This window comes from Ctenocephalides felis, unplaced genomic scaffold, assembly GCF_003426905.1.
Source record: "Ctenocephalides felis isolate EL2017-DRISC unplaced genomic scaffold, ASM342690v1 CF-g0.4_SCAFFOLD_03571, whole genome shotgun sequence".
Lineage (NCBI taxonomy): Eukaryota > Metazoa > Arthropoda > Insecta > Siphonaptera > Pulicidae > Ctenocephalides > Ctenocephalides felis.
The window spans coordinates 62,282,336-62,306,563 of NW_020539725.1; the positions used below are offsets into that span (position 1 = coordinate 62,282,336).

Here is a 24,228-nt window from a genome sequence, read left to right on the forward strand (position 1 = left end):
TTTATTGTGAATAAGCAAATGACTTTTCAGATTACTTAGTGTTGTGAATGTCTTGTCGCATATTGTGCATTCATGGGGTCGTACTCCACTGTGAATCATCATGTGAGATTTAAAATTACACAAATATGTAAATGTTTTATTGCATATATTGCATTTAAGTTTGCGACGTTCTCCAGAATGCATTGCTTTCATGTGTCTGGTCAAACCATTTGATTGTTTGTACGTCTTGTGACAGATTTTGCATGTGATAGGACTTTCTTTGTTAGGACTTGGCAGACGTTCGACCACAACTAAACATTCTTTTAGACCAAGTGATTCGGTAAATGATCCATTAGAAATATCACAATCGATTGACTCCTGTTTGACTTCTTTTTCAACGGTCACTTCAGACTTTATGAATCTTTCTAAACGTATTCCATCATCTTCAATATTAGAACATGATTCATATTTAATAATACCATCATCGAGGACAACTAATTTTTCCTCAACTTCGAGTTCATCGTCTTCTGGTGGTTCTGTTTTAATTATCTGATCATTCACATACTTAACTGCTTCTTCAGACATTTTAAAATAATTTAATTGCTTCTACTCACGAAATAGTTGTAGACTAAATAGTTAAATGACTTAATCGCCAAACTCTTTCAAAATTAACATGTGCAAACATATTATACTTCATTTATTTATTTGTTTTTGTCCAACGGTTTGAATTTATATTTGACATTTGAGGCATAGAGCATATTTCTAGAAAGATGAGACATTTATCAATTCTAAAAAAATGGCGCGTCTTTTCAAAATCATTGTAGTATGTCTCAACTTCAACAAAAATTATTAAACTTATATTATTAAATAATAACTAGTGGTGTATGGCGTCGTGCTTTCAGGCAAATTACTGGGACTTTCCGTACCAAAATTAAATATTTGTGGAAAAAAATTAATGATCAATAAATATTGATCAATGATTAATAACGGATCAACCGATTTGAATAATTTAAAAAAACATTCGATTCGTATTGATAAGGAGACGTGCTGATTAGTTTTTGGCGAAAGGAGGCCTAGCCGTTTCGAAGATACGTAGCAAAAAGTGCCAAAAACAACAAAGCGTCAGATTTTAATGATTCAAAAATATTTTACTTGTAATGATGAAATGAATAATTGATGAGATTGTTGGTAAGGCAGGCCCAACGGTTTTGAAGATACAAAGGAAAAAGTAAAAAAAATGATAATTGGTGGTCAAAAATTAACATTTACCAAGATTTCCGTGTCAAGATTTTTAACTTTTAAAGTTTACTTATGCGGTTCAAACAAATTTCAAAATTTTCAGATTTTTTTCTCAAAATTTTCAAAAATTTATATATATAAAAAATATATGAGTTTTAAATTTACAATTCAGTTTAAAAATGTATATATTTCATATGCGTTATTCTAATCGTAAGAAATATATCCTCATATGGATTCATTCGGCATCTCTTGTTAATGTAAACATTTTCAAGTAATCAAAGTTTTCAGAGTTCAAATCATAGTTACAAATGTATGTAATATTTTATATGCGTTATTCTAATCGTAAGAAATATATCCTCAGATGAATTCATTCGGCATCTCTTGTTAATGTAAACATTTTTAAGTGTTTTGAGCGATAAAATCGTCACTATGTATTATATGAGCAAATAAATATATAGTAATATAAATTTTGTCTTTGAAAATATTTAAAATAATTGTAATTAATCATTGATTAGTTATTGTTATTATTTGTTTTTCTCGAATATTTAATTCTGGTACGAAAAGTACCAGCAATTTGCCTTAAGGCACGATGCCATACACCACTAGTAATTGTCTTAGATGATATTTATTATTATTAGTTTATTTAATAATAAAAACATTTGTTGAGAGTGAGACATAGACAACTATAACGATTTTGAAAAGACGCGCCCATTATGTTTACTATGGACGACGCGCCATTTGTAAAAACTATCAAAGCAAAAATGTCTCATCTTTCTAGAAATATGCTCTATGCCTCAAATGTCAAATATAAATTCAAACCGTTGGACAAAGACAAATAAATAAATGAAGTATAATATGTTTGCACATGATAATTTTGAAAGAGTTTGGCGATTAAGTCATTTAACTATTTAGTCTACAACTATTTCGTGAGTAGAAGCAATTAAATTGTTTTAAAATGTCTGAAGAAGCAGTTAAGTATGTGAATGATCAGATAATCAAAACAGAACCACCAGAAGACGTTGAACTCGAAGTTGAGGAAAAATTAGTTGTCCTCGACAATGAGATTATTAAATATGAATCATGTTCTAATATTGAAGGTGATGGAATACGTTTAGAAAGATTCATAAAGTCTGAAGTGATCAATGAAGAAGAAGTGAAACAAGAGCTAATCAATTATGACATTTCTAATGGATCATTCCCAAAATCGTTTGGTCTAAAAGAATGTTTAGTTGTGGTCGAACGTCTGCCAAGTCCTAACAAAGAAAGTCCTATCACATGCAAAATCTGTCACAAGACGTGCAAACAATCAAATGGTTTGACCAGACACATGAAAGCAATGCATTCTGGAGAACGTCGTGAATTTAAATGCAATATATGCAAAAAAACATTCACATATTTATGTCATTTTAACTCTCACATGATGATTCACAGTGGAGTACGACCCCATGAATGCACAATATGCGACAAGACATTCACAACACTAAGTAATCTAAACAGTCATTTGCTTATTCACAATAAAGTACGTCCCCACAAATGCACAATATGCAATAAGGCATTCAACTATTTAAATTCCCTAAAGAGACATTTGCCCGTTCACAGTAGAGAGTCCCATGAATGCACAATATGCAATAAGATCTTCTTTCGACTAACTAATCTGAAAAAACATTTGCTGATTCACTCTGATGAGCGCCCCCACAAATGCAGCATATGCGGAATGGCTTTTAGACATAGGTGTGTTTTGAAAAGACACTTGCTGGTACACAGTAATAAGTACCCTTATGAATGCGATATATGCAATAAGAAATTTAAGCAATCGCACCATTTGAAGAGGCACAATTGCAAGTGAATAAAATGTAATATATACCGATGTGTTAAAAGTACTTACATGCATCATTTAATTTTTTCATATAAGGTTTGATAAATAAAATAATAAAGAAGTATTCATATCAGATTATTATTTATTATAAATATTAAATATTATGATGTCAAAGACAGTTGTCTTTCAGGTGTTTTAGTGAAGAGAATAGACTTTTTTATATGAGAACAGTAAACAATTATATTACCTACTAATTAAGTGTACTAGAAAATATAAGTTTCTATAAAATTTTCTGTAACCTAACTTTTTGTTCCAACATATTTGGATTTTTGTATATGCTTTCAAAATAGACATATTTAGGTATGATATGGTAAAATTTTAATTTCCTTGTACAAACGGTGCGTCCTGGAGAGCCCCTTGATTTAATGATTGTATAATAAAATGTACGACTCATTGTCACTGCAAGTCTCTATAAAATCTTCTGTATATCAAATTTTTATTCCAACACGTCTCGATTTTAGTTTATGGTTTAATAGTAGACATATCTAAGTATGACATGTTGAAATTTTAAGATTGTTGTACAAACGGTGCGTCCTGGAGAGCCCTTTGAAAAATTGACTATGTACTAAAATGTATAGCAAGTTCTTATAAAATCTTTCTTTGATAACTTCTTGGACCCTGAGCAAGTGTTTCTAAAAACCTCTATAACTCAAAATTTTGTTCCAAAATATTCAAATGTTAGTATATGGTTTCATAGTAGACATGTTTAAGTATGATATGTTAAAATTTCAATGTCCTTGTACAAACGGTGCGTCCTGGAGAGCTCCTTGATTTAATGATTCTCTTCTATGATGTAGGACTCATTGTCAGTGCAAGTTTCTATAAAATCTTCTGTAACTCAAATTTTTGTTCCAAGACATCTTGATTTTAGTATATGCTTTCAAAGTAGACATATTTAGGTATGACATGTTGAAATTTAAAGGTTGTCATACAAACGGTGCGTCCTGGAGAGCCCCTTGATTTAGTAATTGTGTAATAGAATGTATAGCAAGTTCTTATAAGTCCATTCTTTCATAGCTCTTTGGACCCTGAGCAAGTGTTTATAAAAACCTCTATAGCTCAAATTTTTGTTCCAACACATCTCGATTTTAGTATAGGGTTTTATAGTAGATATATTTAAGTATGATATGTTAAAATTTCAAGGTCGTTGTACAAATGGTTGCGTCCTGGAGAGCCCTTTAAAAAAGTGATTTTGTATAGGGTCCGCCAATTACCTTAATTTTTTTTACAAACTACTGAATATTTTCTAAAATTTCTTTTTCTATTTTGAAAGTACAATCCTTTCAGGTTAATAATGAAATTAATTCAGTTAATAATTTAATTCAAAAATGAAGAAAAAAAGCCTCGACTGACCGTTGAAAAAAAAAGTGAAAATGAAAATGAAAAATGTTAGATAGCATACCCTATACTAGAATGTATGACTATTTGTCGGTGCAAGTTTTGATAAAATCTTCTGTAACTCAAATTTTTGTTCCAAGTCATCTTGATTTTAGAATTAGGTTTCAAAGTATGCGTATCTAAGTATTACATATTGAAATTTCAAAGTCGTTATACAAACGATGCGTCCTGCAGAGCTCATTGATTTAGTGATTCTATACTAGAATATATGACTAGGATCGTCGGCGCAAGTTTCTACAAAATCTTTTGTAACTCAAATTTTTGTTCTAACACATCTTTATTTTAGTATATGCTTTCATAGTAGATATATTTAAGTATGATGTGTTAAAATTTCAATGTTCTTGTACAAACGGTGCGTCCTGGAGAGCCCCTTGAAAAAGTGACTATGTACTAGAATGTATGACTCAGTGCAAGTTCTTATAAAATCTTTCTTTCATAACTCCTTGAACCCTGAGCAAGGGTGTAGAAAAACCTCTGTAACTCAAATTTTTGTTCCAACACATCTCGATTTTAGAATAAGATTTTATAGTAGGCATATTTACTTAGGTATGATATGTTAAAATTTCAAGATCATTGTACAAACGGTACGTCCTGGAGAGCTCGTTGATTTAGTGATTGTATACTAGAATGTACGACTCATTGTCAGTGCAAGTTTCTATAAAATCTTTTATAACTCAAATTTTTGTTCTAACACATCTCGATTTTAGTATATGCCTTCAAAGTAGACATATTTAGGTGGGATATATTGAAATTTCAAGGTCGTAAAACAAAAGGTAAAATTGTTTTGATTTTTTTGCTCCGGATGGAAATAGTGACCTGCATCTTTTCCGCTTGTACGTTCGTGGCGCATCGGCAAAATGCTTGTACCCGACATATTATGACATATATTTTAACGAAAAAAATCGAGAAGAATGTTCAAATATAAAACAATAATATCTGAAAGTTTCGTTTCAATTGAATATTTATTGCCTTCCCTAGAATTTTTTCAAAATAAGTGATTTTTTGACCTTACAAGAATTTCCGCCGTCGTCTTTTGCTTTCAGCTCGGGCAAATTGTATGTATTTCCCAATCAGCTACTTAACAACATTAATAATTTTATTATCTTCGTCATGTCGAGTTTTCAGGGTCGAATTGGTCAACTTTGGTGGTGCTCATCGCCATCGACATCGACATCAGAAGTCGTCGAGTTAATTAGAACGTGACGTCCAGTCGGGCGGCGCGAATTCGGATTATCGACGATAAATTAATTAATTAGCCACACAAACACATTTAAATTAATTTACCGGAGGACAAATCATACTTAAATATGTCTACTATGAAACCATATACTAAGACTTGAATATTTTGGAACAAAATTTTGAGTTACAGAGGAGTTTATAAACCCTTGCTCAGGGTCCAAAGAGTTATCAGAAAAAAATTTTGAATCATACATTCTAGTACACAATTACTTTTTCAACGAGCTCTCCAGGACGCACCGTTTGTACAAGGACATTGAAATTTTAACACATCATACCTAAATATGCCTACTATGAAATCATATACTAAAATCTGTATATCTTGAAATAAAAATTTGAGTTACAGAAGATTTTGTGGAAACTTACCCTGACAATTTGCCTTGCATTCTAGTACACAATCACTAAACCAAGGAGCTCTGCAGGACGCACCGTTTGTACAACCAACTTAAAATTTCAACATATAATACGTAAATATGTATACTTTAAAACCATATACTAAAATCAAGATGTGTTGGAACAAAAATTTGAGTTAGAGAAGATTTTATTGAAACTTGTACTGACAATAAGTCGAACACTCTAAACACTAAATCAACGAGCTCTCCAGGACGCACCGTTTGTACAAGGACATTGAAATTTCAACATATAATACCTAAATATGCCTACTATGAAACTATATACTAAAATCAAGATGTGTTGGAACAAAAATTTGAGTTAGAGAAGATTTTATAGAAACTTGCACTAACATGAGTCATACATTCTAGTAACAAATCACTAAACCAAGGAGCTCTCCAGGACGCACCGTTTGCACAAGGACATTGAAATTTCAACATATCATACTTAAATATATCTACTATGAAATCATATACTAACACTTGTATATTTTGGAACAAAAATTTGAGTTATAGAGGTTTTTATAAACACTTGCTCAGGGTCTAAGGAGTTATAAAAAAAGAATTTATAAGAATTTGCTATACATTTTAGTACATGGTCACTCTTTCAAAGGGCTCTCCAGGACGCACCGTTTGTACAAGGACATTAAAATTTTAACACATCATACCTAAATATGCCTACTATGAAACCATATAATACAATTGGTATGTCTTGAAACAAAAATTTGAGTTACAGAAGATTTTATAGAAACTTGCACTGACAATGAAACAAGCATTCTAGTACACAATCGCTAAATCAAGGAGCTCTCCAGGACGTACCGTTTGTACAAGGACATTGAAATTTCAACATATAATACCTAAATATGCCTACTATGAAACTATATACTAAAATCAAGATGTGTTGGAACAAAAATTTGAGTTAGAGAAGATTTTATAGAAACTTGCACTGACGATGAGCCAAGCATAGATAAACAAGCATTCTAGTACACAATCGCTAAACCAAAGGGCTCTCCAGGACGCACCTTTCGTGTTTAATTTCAAGTTTAATTTTTAAATTACATAGTGTAGTACACTACCATATCCTGATACCATGGATTATTAATTTCTTCCAATTTAACACTAAGATTAACTAATTGTAAGTATTATTTACTCTTTTTATTTTTTATTTTTACTCCAATTCAATAGTTTTTAATTTTTAAATTTTATTTTTAGTTTCCACTGAATAAAGGCTAGGATTATAGTCGAAACGTATGGATGTAAGATAAATTTTGAAATAAACAGTTGACTAATATCATCTAAATATATAAATCATCGGTTAACTAAATCAATTACTCCACGTTTCGAAAAGTTCATTTTATACTATTTCAAATTTTGAATTTGGCGCCATGATATTTTCCTTTCCTAGAAATCTCGAGTCGTCATCTCATTGGTCAACACGAACTTCATAAAGTTCGGCCGCCATTTAAATTAAAACATTTTAACGTCATGTTAAGAAATACTTTTTGTTATTGTTAAATTATTAATAATAAATCTAATCTAGTGTTTGTGTAAAGTAATTTGTGTCGGATTAATGGAGATTGAAGGGATTTGTTGTAAAGGTAAGTGATTATCAAGGTTGTCCTTTTATAATTTGTAATTGTTTGGGGATAGAATTGAGGTTATGGTCACAAGTAATTTTAATTAATTTGAAAATTTGCTTTATTTGACTTAAATACGTACATTGATTTTTACATAAAGATACAAATTGTATACACCTATTCTGGGAATATCATTATACTATCATAATATAATATTGTTTGCATATATATATATATATATATATATATATATATATATATATATATATAACAGTAGAATCCGCTTAGTATGACATTCAAGGGACGGCGAAAAATGGTCATACTAAGCGGTCGTCATACTAAGCGTACTGAAAAAAAAAAAATAATTTTGGCGAATATGTTATTAATTTCGGTAATTTAATACAAAAATTAAGGTAAAAAATGACACATATAAACAAATTGACAAATTTAATTAAAAATATGACATAACAATGCATTTTTTAATGTAAGAAATCTGTAATTTTCGTTTGAATTTTAATCACTGGGTAAAAAAAATAGTAAAAAATATAGAACTTTACTAATTCAGTAAATTATAGCAGATGTTATCGCTTCCAAATTTCGAACACCAAGAATCGCCTACTTATTCTTTGCACGAGGTCGTCCATGCCGGAAGTTGCCAAAGTTTCCATAGCGCGAATCTCGTGCAACATAGAGACCTGAAGGTATGTAGCGACCTGACACACAAGGGTAGTTCACAGTGGTGCCATACCATTACAATGTGCAATGAAAAACATGAACTCTATGTTATCGGAGGTGTAAAATCATGTCGGTCATTATACTTGGACCAAATTTTTTTCAAAAATGGGTCATTATAAGCGAAATGTCAATGTAAGCGAGGTCAACATATCCGACTAAACAGCTGTTTTTTTGAGAAATTTTATATGGAAACCAAACTGCCTTTAAAATTACGTCATAATAAGCGGTTGTCAATATATCCGGCGTCATACTAATCGGATTCTACTGTATATATATATATGTTTCAATTTAATTTGACAGTTGACAAAGGGAAATGGAAAATGTCTAGAAAATTGATAAAAACACTAAATAACATGAACAGCAAGTGCTATAGTTTAAATTGTTAATAAATATATTAATAATAATAGTATATTGATTATGTCGATTCAGTATTATTGACTAATGCAAAATGCCACTTGCACCTAACTTTTTTTTTCAATGACAAATTGTTATACTATTTTTAGTTTTTAACTTCCCGTAGGGTAGTTATAGCAATCGCAAAAATATCGAAAATGAAAATTTTTGCATTTCTCGACGTTCTGAAGGTTTCTGAACATTTTTAAATGGCGTAACTCAGAAACCAAATCGATGTGTGTGTGTGCGGATACAAATTTTTCTGTCGACGATTTCGGGAACACCGATCAATCGATTTGAATAATTCAAAAAACATTCGATTCGTATTGATAAGGAGACGTGCTGACTAGTTTTTGGCAAAGGCAGGTCTAGCCGTTCCGAAGATACGGGGCAAAAAGTGCCGAAAACTGTAACTCAGTTTTTAAGAGAACGGAACGTCCGATTTTAATAATTCAAAAAACATTTCACTTGTATTGACAAGATAAAGAATTGATCAAATTTTTATGAAGGCAGGTCTAGCGGTTTCGGAGATCTAATTGAAAAAGTAAAAAAAAATGCCATTTGGCGGTCAAAAATGTTCATTAGACATATGCACATCAAATTATCAGATATTTTATGGAGATTTTAACAATGAGTATAAATTTTGTTTACATTCCTATGGGTTCCGTATCAATGTTTATCCGTTAGAATGCGACGCGGCGCTTACGCGCTTCGATATTTTGTCTCTATGCAGTTAAAGCAGTACGATTGCTTTGAAAAAAAGTTCAAAATTCTCAAAATATTACAAAATACACTTTCCTTCAAAAAGTCTTTTTTTCAAAAAAAGTAAATTTTTGTCAAAAATGTATAGTTTCTCAAAAATTTAATATTTCGGAGTAATTTTTTTTCAAAAATGTTAATCTTTAAAAAAAAAATAATTGTTGGAACGGGAAGTTCCAGCAATTTGTCTTAAGGCACGATGCCATACACCACTAGTTAGTTTTTAAACATTATTTAGTCTATTATTTACTATGAAGAGTTTCTCAAAATGTACCCTTTGTAGCAGATGAGAGTCTAAAGAAGTTTTACTTCAAAAATTTTTAAATTGTATCTTTTATGGTATGTGGGGTATCGTTTGAAAGGTCTTTTTGAACAGAATCCAAATACTAAGGTTTGTCCCCAAAATATCCAGAAAATAAACCAGATTTAGTGTCGTAGCCTCCTGGACTACGCTATGCAAGCGACAAAATAAAATCGTTATTATATATATATATATATATATATATATATATATATATATATATATATATATATGTCGATTTTAAGCCGATCAAGGTCTTGTACAATCGAAATTTTGAGAAAGCCGCCGCAAAATATTTGCGTAAATTATAATTAGGCGAGAAACTCGAAATTCTCTTCGAATTTATGAATATGCAATTAAATAATAAAAAAAATTTGGTCATTGGCGAAAAATTTAGACGAACGTTGATAATTACTCAATAATGATAATAAATCGATAGTAGATAAATAACTAGTGATGTATGGCATCGTGCCTTATGGTAAATTGCTGGAACTTTCCGTACCGTAATGAAATATTCGAGGGATTTTAAATGCTTTCAAATATATTATTATGAATTCAGTTATTTTTTTTATTCCTATTTTATAGACGAAATATACAGGCTTTTTACATAAAAGGCAAATAAACAAAACTGCTGAGCTAAGCTGAGTTAGAAAGAACCGGATTTTTATTTTCCCGGACCTTTGTAATTTGCTAATGTTTCTTCTAATTCTTGGATTTTTCTTCTAATTTCAAGGACCTTTGTAATTTCCGGGGTTTTCGGATTCTCGGAATTTGCAAAATTTCGTATTTCTAAAAAAGTTCCGCACTTTTTTAACTCATAGCTTTTTAAAATTTCCAGATTTTATTTTAATTCCCAGAACTTTCGTTAATTCTCAGACCATTCTTTTAATTTTCTTATAATTTCCGGATTTTGAAAAATTTAACGTTTTTTTAAAATACCTAGATTTTTGAAATGTTAGACCTTTCTTATTCCCGGACTTTTCTTCTAATTCCTAGACTTTTCTCCTAATTTCTGCATTTTTAATACCTTGATTTTCCAAATTTCCGGAATTTTCAAATTCACGGATTTTTAAAATTTCCAGCCCTTTTTAATTACCGTACCTTTCTTCTATATTTCGGGCTTCGAAAAATTTTACATTTTTAAATTTCCGGACTTTTCTAAATCTAGATTTTTTAAATTCACAGATTTTTTGAATTCCCGTACCTTTCTTCTAATTTCCGGATTTTTTAATACCTCGTCTTCAACTTTCCGGACTTTGAAAAATTTTACATTTTTAAATTTCCGGACTTTTCTAATGCCAAGATTTTTTAAATTCTAGACCTTTCTAATTCCCGGAATTTTCTTCTAATCCAAGGAACTTTCTCCTAATTTCCGGGTTTTTCAAATTCCCGGATTGTAAAAAATTTTCAATTCTAATTTTCGGACCTTTCTTTTATTTCTCGGACTTTTTTTTGATTCGCGGATTTTTAAATTTTCCGGACTCTTTAAGTTATCCGGACTTTGCAAAATTTCACATTTTCACATTTTCGGACTTTTCCAATTTCTAAATTTTTTAATTATCCGCACTTTTGTACTTCTCGGATTTTTCTACTAATTCCCGGATCTTACTTTCATTACTAGGATCTTTCTTCTAATTTCTAAATTTTTTTAATCCGTCGACTTTTTTAATTCCCGAGCTTTTTAAATTTCCAGTCTTTGGAAAATTTCACATTTTCAAATTTTTAGACTTTTCCAATTCCTAGATTTTTTAATTACCCGGACCATTGCAATTCTTTGATCTTATTCTAATGCCAGGAACTTTTTTCTAATATCCGGAAATTTTTTAATCCTTCAACTACAAATTTCCGGACTTTGAAAAATGTTACTTACTTTTCCTTCCTTACATTTTCAATCTCTAGGATTATATATTCCTAGACCTTCTTCGTTATTCCCGGATCTTTGATTCAAATCGAATACTACGATCTTTCAAAAACACGATATCCATTTTTTGTACTCCTTGCCTTCTTCTTGTATTTCGAAACGGCTGGACCTGCATTTGCCAAAAACTAATCAGCACATCTCCTTATCAATAGGAATCTAATGGTAAATGAATCATTCGATTCGGTGGAGCAGTACTCCTGAAAACGTTGACGAAAAATTATAGCCGCACACATACACACACATCCATTTTTTCTGGGGTATGCCAAAATGTTCAGAAACCTTCAAAACGTGAAGAAATGTAAAAATTTTCAATTTAGATTTTTGGACGATTACAATAACTTGCCCTACGGAAAGTTAATAATATTAACACGCGCTGGAAATTTGATACCATACCGCTTGCTATCAAGCTGGCCTAGATTTTGATCGAATCCGGAACCAGCGAGATTTTAATTTTTTTGTCGTCATATCTTGAATTCTAAGTATGCAACAAACGTTTCTAATTGCATCACCTGCCATCATCATCGCAAAAAAACTTCAATGTTCAGTGACGACATTGCCCGTCTGTTCGTCTGTCTGTTTCTAATTAAATAATTCGCTTGAATTATTTATTATCACAAGTGAATGTCGCCAATGCCACCGAATAAATAAATAAACAATTGTTTAATAATTAACTCGACATTAGAACATAAATCGCACGGATTATTTATTACGTTTGGAATTAAATTGTATGTAACAAAGTGACGTAATTCATTCGATAACTTACAATCCTGTCATGAGGTAAAACATAATAATTTTATATATTTTTCTTGGGAACATATTACTATCTATATTCCCAAAGCGATGTTACTTCTGCTTGATATCAGGCAGTCCGTGGAGGGAATCAAACTGATCGGAAGCCCTTAGCTCTAACCACTAAGTCACGGCGGAGCTCATGTGAGATTTTGCAACTTGTCCTAAAGCATCAGGAAAACATTGACTCCTATTAAGTCTACAAAATTTTGTTTCCCCATTCGGAATTATTAACCAATCAATATTGAATATGCAATTTTATAAATTGCACAAACTGCATTTATTCAGTCGATTAAGTCTCGAATTAAGGAAACATATCCGAATGCAGTTATGTACATTCGATTGCATTCATTCGTGTTGGACGTTTCAATTAATAGAGGCGATAATGCGGGCGCTGGGAAGGACAATCATAAAACATCCGTACGACTTAATTCTCCACCGAATATCTTTCGTCTCCCCCAGCTCTCGTACTATTATGCTCATGGCCAAAGAGGTGCGATATCCTGTCTTCGATAGTAGCAGCCACTAACTACTGTATAGTTTCGATGTATATATATATATATATATCGAATAAATAAATTGTCGATTAGGTAGGCGTGTCGACATCGCCTACGTGACAGGAGACACGTAGGGGGCCCCCGGAGACCTCGACAGAACTTGTTGGAAAAACTGCATTCGTCGGAGTGCTTTACATTGGCTAATTTATATAGGAATTTATATCTACATATAAAATTTTATAGATGCAAGGGTTAAGACTTATTTTTTAATTTTTCGACCAATTTATTTTTAACTTCCCGTAAGGTAAGTTATAGTAATCGCAAAAAACTCTAAAATGAATTTTTTTATATATCTTTACGTTTTAGAGTTTTCTGAACATTTTGGCATACCTCAGAAAAAATGAATGTGTGTGTGTGGAGACAATTTTTCTTCGACGTTTTCGGGCGCACGGATCAACCGATTTGAATGGTTTAAAAAGCATTCGATCCCTATTGATAGGGAGATGTGCTGATTAGTTTTTGGCAAAGGTAGGTCCAGCAGTTACGGAGATAAAGAGCAAAGAGTGCAGAAAACGGATCATCCGATTTGAATGATATAAAAAACTTTCTGCTTGTGTTTTGGATTCTTGCCATTCTTTTAAAAATTTCTAATTTTATTAAATTTAAGAAATTTTTCTAATTTTAGTATTTTTTATTATTTGGTATTTCTCCAAAATTGACATATATCCTGTTTTTTGAATTTAAATAATCTGAAATTAATTTGAAATGAACCAAATTAAGATATTTTTGAATTTTTGGTATTTTCTGTTCTTGTTTTTATTTTAATTTGCATTTTCCGGATTTTCTATTTTTTTAAATAATCTGATATTTTATCAAATTAGGATATTATTTCAATTCTTGGTATTTTTAAATGCTTGTTTTTTCCTAATTTGTTGACATACTTCTAATTTTTGGATGTTTTACTAAAAATTTAAAATTTTACATTTATTTTTCATTTTTTTGGGTTTTTTTTTGGGTTCAATTTTTTTCTTAATTTTTGACATATTTCCTCTTTTTGTATTTTTTCTATTATTCTAAAATAATTTGAAATTTTACCTGATAGAAATTTTCTAATTTTTGGCATATTTCGTTCTTGTTTTTTTTTAATTTTTGGCATATTCACGTTTTTTTTATTTTTTCCATTTATTTTATAATTTGAAATTTTAATAAATTAAAACATTCTTTTAATTTTTGGTATTTTTAATGTTTGCTTTTTTCGATTTGTGGCATATTTCTGGTTTTTGTGATTTTTGCTATTTTTCATAAAAGAAAAAAAGAACAAATTAAGATTGTTTTTGAAACTTTTCCAATTGTTGCATTTGAAAAAATGATTTCCAGAAATAAGGATTTTTTTCCAAGTTATCAAACTTGGATGTATTTATACGTAATGTATCAAAACATTTTTTAAGAAAATTTTATCACTCTCAATAAAACGGAAAACTTTCCGAATAAATTTTCAAAATAAATAATTAAATTATTTTGTGAGTAATATTTCACATTAAATCCAAAATATTTCTAAACATTTATAAAAATCAAATTTTATTTTTAGAAAAAAATCGATACAAAAAATACAAATACAAAATATTTATTATTTTGCAGAGGCGTTACTGTCATTTTTTTTATTAATATCATACTTGATATAAGTGCATTACTAGACTCTATCTAAGAGTTGTCTGAACTCATAAATGTACAAATATCTCATATGCAAATTGCACATTTGATTAAAACAGTGATGGCAAAAGTCCACCAATGAAAAAAATCGAACTTTAACGATATTTGCAAGATATACAAATTTATTTTTTCCTAATTATTGCAAAGTTGGGAGAGAGATTTTGATTTTTAATTTTGATTGATCACACTGAGAGAAAGAAATTTTGTAGACAAATCAAAATTTGTAAAAAAAAACATACAAATTTGTTCTCAAAATAACAAATAGTGGTTGCTGTGCAATGAGACGTATTTCTCAGGTTGTCTATAGAAAATCTAACCTAGAAACCGCACAAATGTCGAAAAAACTATCTTAGATAACAGATAACAGGGTATTTCTGATTCAGCTTCATAACATTCGAGTTACGTGTAAAACGCCTGAATGCATAGCAAATACGTGACATTTTGATAGTATTCAGTATGATTCAGTAGCATTATGCATGTAACATGGCCTTGCCATAACATTTGTCTGTTTTTCATTTCATACTAATTTATTTACCACCTTTACCTTCATTGACTATTATAAAAAAAATCTATCCGATTAATAAAACAAGTTGCAAGCAAGCAAGTCGAGTCGACTGCAGGCGACTTGAATTATTTATAATTATTAGGAAAACAGCTATAAACTATTAAATTAGCTATTCACTATATCGATCGATTGCTTATTTATTCGAGTAAGAGGACATTTTGTAACTTTATTCGAAATCAAAACTTATTTATTGGATAGCGAAACATATTGATGATTGCACCATAATGATTTAATTCCTTGGCGACATATGGTGACCATGTCGTATGTGTAATTTATAATTAATACTGTTTGTTATTTATAACTTATACTTATATATATGTATATATATATATATATATATATATAATAGGTTGTCAAATATCTCCTTTCCGCCTTTTTGTATTATAAACCAAGAGCAAAAAAGCGGAAGGGAGATATTTGACAACCTAATATATATATATATATATATATATATATATATATATATGTGTATATATATAAATCGACGTTTTCTCAAAAACGGCTGGACCGATTTTAAACATTTAAAAGCCATTCGATGAGGTCATATCGTTTAATTGTCATATATGGATGCAGGATATTTTTCTATATTTTTTTTAAATATCTTGAAAATTTCTATCAGGATACTTTTTTTAAGTTAACTTAGCAGAAACTAGATAAAATTTAGTACGTTTTACGTATAATAATGAGAAATTTTGCTCGTCAGTAGAATCCCTTCCTAAATTAAAATCGTAATCGTATTAAAAAAGTAATTTGCTCGTCAGTAGAGTCACTTGTTTCTATTTTTTCTAAAATTAATTTAATTTGCTCGTTAGTAGAGTCCCTGTAGTATACAATGTACCTATTCGGCGGACTATTGTAAATCCATTAAATTTACTGAATCTCCTATACTGGACAGTTGTAAATAAAAGAGTTAATAAAAAAAAAAAAGTAGAGTCCCTTTTCTATCTTCTATATTAAAATTAAAGTTTGCTCGTCGGTAGAATCCTTTTTGAATTTTTTTAATAATGTTGCTTGTCAGTAGAATCTCTTTCATAAACCTCTTTAACTATATTTTTAACTGTCAGTAGAGTACTTTCTATTTTTTTTAAAAAATAATGTACGTCAATAGAGTAATTTTTTACGAAAATTTTGATTCATGTTTTTGCGCGTCAATAGAATCCTTGTTTTGAAATAATTTTTAACATTTTGCTCGTAATAGCTAATGTACTAGCTTATAAAGCCAATAAATCATATATATAAAAAAAAACATTTTGCTCGTCAGTAGAGTCCTTTTTTAAAAATTAAAAAGAAGTTTGCTTGCCAGTAGAGTCCTTTTTTAATTTTCTAGCTCATTTAATTTGCTCGTCAGTTAAAAAACAATTAAAAACATTTTTGATTGTCAGTTTCATTAAACCTTAAAAATTTCCTTTGACAAACTCCAAAAAGATTTATCAAAATCCGAATAACCGTTTAGAAGAAGTATCAAATCATCTATTCAATTATTAAATAAAAGCTCAAAACAATAACTTACTAATAAATAACTAGATTAAATTATAGTTATCAAGTCGTTTTTTTTTAATTTTGAATACTTTTCTATTTAGTGAAACATTTATTAAACTGAATTATATAATTTCGTCTGCCATACATGTACTGTTGACTGTATTTTATTATTATTTTAATTTCCTTCACATCTCAGCTGCTTTTCGGCAATAATAATGTAGACATTACATTTTTCTTGTATATTACATTCTAATATTATCTAGGCTCATAATATCAGCTAAATTCAAATTTCAAGTGAATTGACATTTCTAGCACATGACAGTTCTAATGTTTTCAATGATAAGTGGTTTTTGTGTAATTTTTGCCATTTATTTCTACAATATCACTATTAGTGCAGTAAACGGAGCGTTTAGGGTCTGAATTTTTCTACTGTGCTCCGAATTGAATGAAATTTTGGAATTAGGTTCATCTTACCCTCAAGTTCAAAAGTGAAAACAATTCGGGTTGCGCTATCACGCGCCGGGGGGATGACCCCCCTTCTAAATTGTGTAATTACATTTTATCAAAATAACGTCGAAAATCGATAAAAAAACTAATTATAAGAAAAAAATGTCTTTTATAGTTTTTCAAAAAAACTAATACTTTTCAAGTTACTGGCCACTAAAGATTCATATATTTTTGGCGTTTTTCTTCGTTTTTTTGCAAATATCTCCTAAAATATACCTTCTAACGAAAATCATGTAATGAACAAAATAATGTCAATAAAAATCTTAATAAATCGGTATTACATAAAGTGTTCTAGGAAAAATATTAAGCAAGATTTGAAAGAGCAAAGTCGTTTTTTATTTCGTTCAAGATTTAATTGTTGTATTTAAAGCCATCTAGTGTCGAGGTTTTACATTTTATGCTTTCGGTTATAGTGCTCAAGTTTTTTGCGTGTAAAATGAGTGAGCTATCATGCAAATAAGAAGCATATACAAAGTTTTTTTCTTTTAAATCATATGGTTTAATGAGCGCCATTTCCACCAGAATTAAAGTAATTCACATTCCATCTAGAATTCACTTCAATATAGACATCTTGATGGATTCTGGTAGATTCACTACTTTAGTACGAATTATTTTCAGAAAACTCACGCTTTTATAAAAACTTTTTTTTTCAATTTTTTTTAAAAATCGAAATTATTTTCAACATATCTCAAAAAGAATAAAAGATACGTATAAAAGCATATAGATTAAAATCAAAGGGATCTTTCTGGCTTATTATTGTTTTTTTTTTTTTTTTCACACGAAAATTGACAGAGTTATGGATGTTTAAAGACTGCGCGGCCGCGCAAATTGAAAAAAAAGTTTTTATAAAATCGTGAGTTTTCTGAAAATAGTTTGTACTAAAATAGTGAATCTGCTAGAATCTATCGAAAGGTCTATAATGAAGTGATTTCTAGATGGAATGTGAATTACTTTAATTCTGGTGAAAACGGCGCTCATTAAACCTCATGATTTAGAAGAAAAAACCATCGTATATGCTTCTTTTTTGCATGATAGCTTACTCATTTTACACGCAAAAAACTTGTAACAGCACTCATTTTAAAGCTCATGTTGAGCACTATAAAACCCAATTTCACCGAAATGCATAAAATGTAAAACCTCGACACTAGATGGCTTTAAATACAACAATTAAATCTTGAACGAAATAAAAAACGAATTGTCTCTTTCAAATCTTGCTTAATATTTTTCCTAGAACACTTTATGTAATACCGATTTATTAAGATTTTTATTGACATTATTTTGTTCATTACATGATTTTCGTTAGAAGGTATATTTTAGGAGATATTTGCAAAAAAACGAAGAAAAACGCCAAAAATATATGAATCTTTAGTGGCCAGTAACTTGAAAAGTATTAGTTTTTTTGAAAAACTATAAAAGACATTTTTTTCTTATAATTAGTTCTTTTATCGATTTCCGACGTTATTTTGAAAAAATGTAATTACACAATTGAGAGGGGGTGTCATCCCCCCGGGGGGTGATGGCGCAACCCGAATTGTTTTCACTTTTGAACTTGAGGGTAAGATGAACCTAATTCCAAAATTTCATTCAATTCGGAGCACAGTAAAAAAATTCAGAGGTTATACCCTTTTTTCCTCTCCGTTTACTGCACTATATAGTTTTATCGTTCATTAAATCTTAAAAATTTCCTTTGACAAACTCCAAAAAGATTTATCAAAATCCGTATAACCTTTCAGAAGAAGTATCAACTCATACACTCGAAGAGAGGAATTTTATATATAAGATATGTATCGGTGCTTGTTTTTCATTAAATTTCACTTTATTATCAGTTTTTTACACCAATTATCTTTTTATCTAATTAATCGCATAATTAAATCCCTCAATGCTGTTATCAATCAATCTATCGATATATTTTTTATGCAATTGATTTATTTTAATTTAATTTGCTCGTCAGTAGCATCCCTTTTTAAAAAGCAATTGAAAACATTTTTGATTGTCAGTTTCATTAAATCTAAAAAAATTCCTTTGACAAACTTTAAAAAGGTTTATCAGAATCCGAATAACCGTTTAGGAGAAGTATCAACTCATACACCCGAAGAGAGAATTTCATATATATATATTATTCCTCTCTGCGGGTGTATGAGTTGATACTTTTTCTGAACGGTTATGCGGATTTTGATAAATCTTTTTAGAGTTTGTCAAAGAAATTTTTTAAAATCTTATATATAAGATATGTATGGGTGCTTGTTTTTCATTAAATTTCACTTTATTACGTTATCAGTTTTTTACACCAATTATCTTTTCATCTAATTAATCGCATAATTAAATTCCTCAATGTTGTTATCAATCAATCAATCGATATATTTTATATTTTTTATAATTTTTTTTCTCTTAAAATCGCACACGGTCAATAGTCAACGGAATCACGGTCTTCGACGACGAAGGTTCACTTTATGCATTTTAATTATCGAATCCGAAGTATATCGATTATCGATTCGATATTATCGATCGATTATCTTGATATCTGTATCAAGATCAAGAAAAAAATCGTCTATTTTATTTGACACAAGGTGATTTTTATAAACAAATCCATATATCGGTAAAGGTTGTCGTCGTGGTAATTGATTTTATAATTGATGGAACACTTGATTTTTTTCAGTAGTTTACTAATACTTCTCCTAAACGGTTATTCGGATTCTGATAAATCTTTTTAGAGTTTGTCAAAGGAAATTTTTAAGATTTAATTTAACGATAAAACTGAAGTAATATTGTAGAAATAAATGACAAAAATTACAAAATTATCTATGTTTGACATTGAACTGCCATCTGCTAAAGATGTCAATTCACTTGAAATTTGAATTTGGCTGACATTATGAGCCTAGACAATATTAGAATATAATATACAAGAATGTAAATGTAATGTAATGTCTACATTATTATTGCTAAAAAGCAGCTGAGATGTGCCAGAAATTAAAATAATATAAGATACAGTCAACAGTACATGTATGGCAGATGAAATTATATAATTCAGTTTAATAAATGCTTCACTAAATAGAAAAGTATTCAAAATTTAAAAAAATTACTTGATAACTATAATTTAATCTAGTTATTTATTAGTAAGTTTTTGTTTTGAGCTTTTATTTAATAATTGAATAGATAATTTGATACTTTTCCTAAACGGTTATGCGGATTTTGATCATTCTTTTTGGAGTTTGTCAAAGGAAATTTTTAAGATTTAATGAAACTGACAATCAAAAATGTTTTTAATAGTTTTTTTTAAAAAGGGACCCTACTGACGAGCAAATTAAATTAAAATAAACCAATCGCATAAAAAATATATTAATTGATTGATTGATAACAACATTGAGGGATTTAATTATGCGATTAATTAGATGAAAAGATAATTGATGTAAAAAACTAATAATGTAATAAAGTGAAATATAATAAAAAACAAGCACTGATGATATCTTATACATAAAATTCCTCTCTTCGGCTGTATGATTTGATACTTTTCCTAAACGGTTATTCGGATTCTGATAAATCTTTTTAGAGTTTGTCAAGGGAAATTTTTAAGATTTAATGAACGATAAAACTATAGTAATATTGTAGAAATATATGGCAAAAATTACAAAAAAACACTTATCATTGTTTGACGTTGGACTGTCAACTGCGAAAGCTGTCAATTCACTTGAAATTTGAATTTGGCTGACATTATGTGCCTAGATAATATTAGAATATAATATACAAGAATGTAAATGTAATGTAATGCCAAAAATTAAAATAATATAAGATATAAATAACAGTATATGTTGGCAGATGAAACTTTGTGCATTTTAATTATCGAATCCGAAGTATATCGATTATTATCGATTCAATCCATCGATTATCTTGATATCTGTATCAAGATCAAGAAAAAAATCGTCTATATTATTTGACACAAGGTGATTTTTATAAACAAATCCATATATCGGTAAAGGTTGTCGTCGTGGTAAATGATTTTATAATTGATGGAACACTTGATTTTTTTCAGTAGTTTACTAATACTTCTCATAAACGGTTATTCGGATTTTGATAAATCTTTTTGGAGTTTGTCAAAGAAAATTTTTAAGATTTAATTTAACGATAAAACTGAAGTAATATTGTAGAAATAAATGGCAAAAATTACAAAATTATCTATGTTTGACATTGAACTGCCATCTGCTAAAGATGTCAATTCACTTGAAATTTGAATTTGACTGACATTAGGAGCCTAGATAATATTAGAATGTAATATACAAGAGAAATGTAATGTCTATATTGTTATTGCCGAAAAGCAGCTGAGATGTAAAAGAAATTAAAATAATATAAGATACAGTCAACTGTATATTCGTTTGGCGGATGAAATTATATAATTCAGTTTAATAAATGTTGCTTTTTTTTCTTCACAAAAGAGAAGTTTCAAGTCATTCTGAGTCGAATAAGACCAAATTTGGAAAAAGTGTAGTTTGATCGATTATCTTGATATCTGTATCAAGATCAAGAAAAAAATCGTCTATATTATTTGACACAAGATGATTTTTATAAACAAATCCATATATCGGTAAAGGTTGTCGTTGCGGTAATTGATTTTATAATTGATGGAACACTTTTGATCTTTTTTTTCAGTGTTTGACACTAAATCTGTGTCATCGTTTGTGAAATCATGCGATCATATTTATTATTTAATATGAACAGAATAATTGAATCATTTATTGAAGTGATTCTCTAAATATGATTGTAATATTGATCCGATAAATTTATATGTGTGTTTAAAAGTGTGTGTGTATGTGTGTGAGTGAATGACATAAGCCAAATAGCTCATAGAATAGTCATGTATTCTGATTGCTATTGAAAATGAAAATTAAAAAAAAAAAAAATATTTATTATTAAAAACATTTTTTTATATATTTTCCATGGATGATTAAATAAATTAAAGAAGAAATAAATTTATATCTATATATCTTATATATAAAATTCTTCTGTACGGGTGTGTGATTTGATACTTTTCCTAAACGGTTATTCGGATTCTGATAAATCTTTTTGGAGTTTGTCAAGGAAAATGTTCAAGATTTAATGAACGATAAAACTATAGTGATATTGTAGAAATAAATGGCAAAGACATCAAATAGGATATTAAAAAGTATATGATAGGATATTAAAAAAAATGAAACTTTTGCATTGTAGACCTGTCGGTACTGGACAATGTCTGTCGGGTCATCTAGTATATATATATATATATATATATATATATAATATGATATTAAGAGTGAGGTATTTTCGAGCGAGACAGCCTCGCTCCATATAGTAACAAAAATGTTATCAATGCAATACTATCGATATATACATTTATATATATATATATATATATATATATATATATATATATATATATGATATTTTATATTTACATAAAATATTCGCGATTTGTAAACAGACGATGCAAATCGATTGGACACATTCGTAATTGTTAGTACGAGGGGCAACGACATATGATGAAAAATAAATTTTCATCAGTAGAATCCTTTCTTTTATCTTTTGGTCTTATATTTAATTTGCTCGTCAGTAGAGTTCTTTCTTTATTTTTTGGTCTAATATTTAATTTGCTCGTCAGTAGAGTCCTTTCTTTATCTTCTGGTCTGATATTTAATTTGCTCGTCAGTAGAGTCCTTTCTTTATTTTCTAATCTTATATTTAATTTGCTCATCAGTAGAGTCATTTCTTTATCTTTTGGTCTGATATTTAATTTACTCGTCAGTAGAGTTTATTTTTATCTTCTAGATTGCTATTTAATTGACTCTACAGTATTGTCCTTTTCCTTTTCATGTTAAATAAAATTTGCTCGTCAGTAGAGTTTCTGTTTTATCCTTAGTATTTTTTTTAATTTAATTTGCTTGTCAGTAGAGTTTCTTTTCCATATTTTAGTGTGCTATACAATTTGCTCATCAGTAAAGTTCTTCATTTATATTACCGTTTTTTATTTAATTTGCTCGTCAGTAGAGGTTCATTTTTTATGTTTTAGTTTGCTCCTCAGTAGAGTTCTTTTTTTATATTACAGTTTTTTATTTAATTTGCTCGTCAGTAGAGTTCCTTTTCCATATTTTAGTATGCTATTCAATTTGCTCGTCAGTAAAGTTCTTCATTTACTTTACCGTTTTTTATTTAATTTGCTCGTCAGTAGAGTTCATTTTTTATCTTTTACTTTGCTCCTCAGTAGAGTTTTTTTTATATTACCGGTTTTTATTCAATTTGCTCGTCAATAGAGTTCCTTTTCCATATTTTAGTATGCTATTCAATTTGCTCGTCAGTAAAGTTCTTCATTTACTTTACCGTTTTTTATTTAATTTGCTCGTCAGTAGAGTTCATTTTTTATCTTTTACTTTGCTCCTCAGTAGAGTTTTTTTTATATTACCGCTTTTTATTCAATTTGCTCGTCAGTAGAGTTCATTTTTTATCTTTTAGTTTGCTCCTCAGTAGAGTTATTTTTTTATATTACAGTTTTTTATTTAATTTGCTCGTCAGTAGAGTTCATTTTTTATCTTTTGATTTGTTCGTCAGTAGAGTTCTTTTTTTAAACACGCATTCATTTTTTCTAAAGCATGCCAAATTGTTCAGAAACCTTTGAAACGTAAATATATTACTATAAAGCTCACTCTATGGAAAGCTAAATAATAAACAACCTCAATTTTGGAAAATTCAAGTAAAAATTTTAATGAAATTAAAGAAAAATACCCTGAGCATTTGAAGAGTCTAAATTCAGACTTCAGAAAAATAGTTTGGAAGAGCAACTGTTAATCCAATTTTTTCGATTAATAAAATCAACACCAGCTCTCTCTCTATTTTCGAAACGTCGATGCCCTCAGGCG

The 24,228-nt window shown here is 29.3% G+C and overlaps 1 protein-coding gene across 1 annotated transcript; it reads left to right on the forward strand.

Moving 5' to 3' along the window:
- The first annotated feature begins 2,173 nt into the window (after nucleotides 1–2,173).
- Nucleotides 2,174–3,064, forward strand: LOC113386448 (zinc finger protein 98-like). Its single transcript, XM_026624229.1, has one exon. The coding sequence runs from the start codon at nucleotides 2,174–2,176 to the stop codon at nucleotides 3,062–3,064; it is 891 nt and encodes a 296-aa protein (XP_026480014.1).
- Nucleotides 3,065–24,228: the final 21,164 nt, after the last annotated feature.

What these genes read in the sequence shown, in the direction of transcription:
- LOC113386448 (XM_026624229.1), top strand. Translation starts at nt 2,174, where the DNA reads ATGTCTGAAGAAGCAGTTAAGTATGTGAATGATCAGATAATCAAAACA.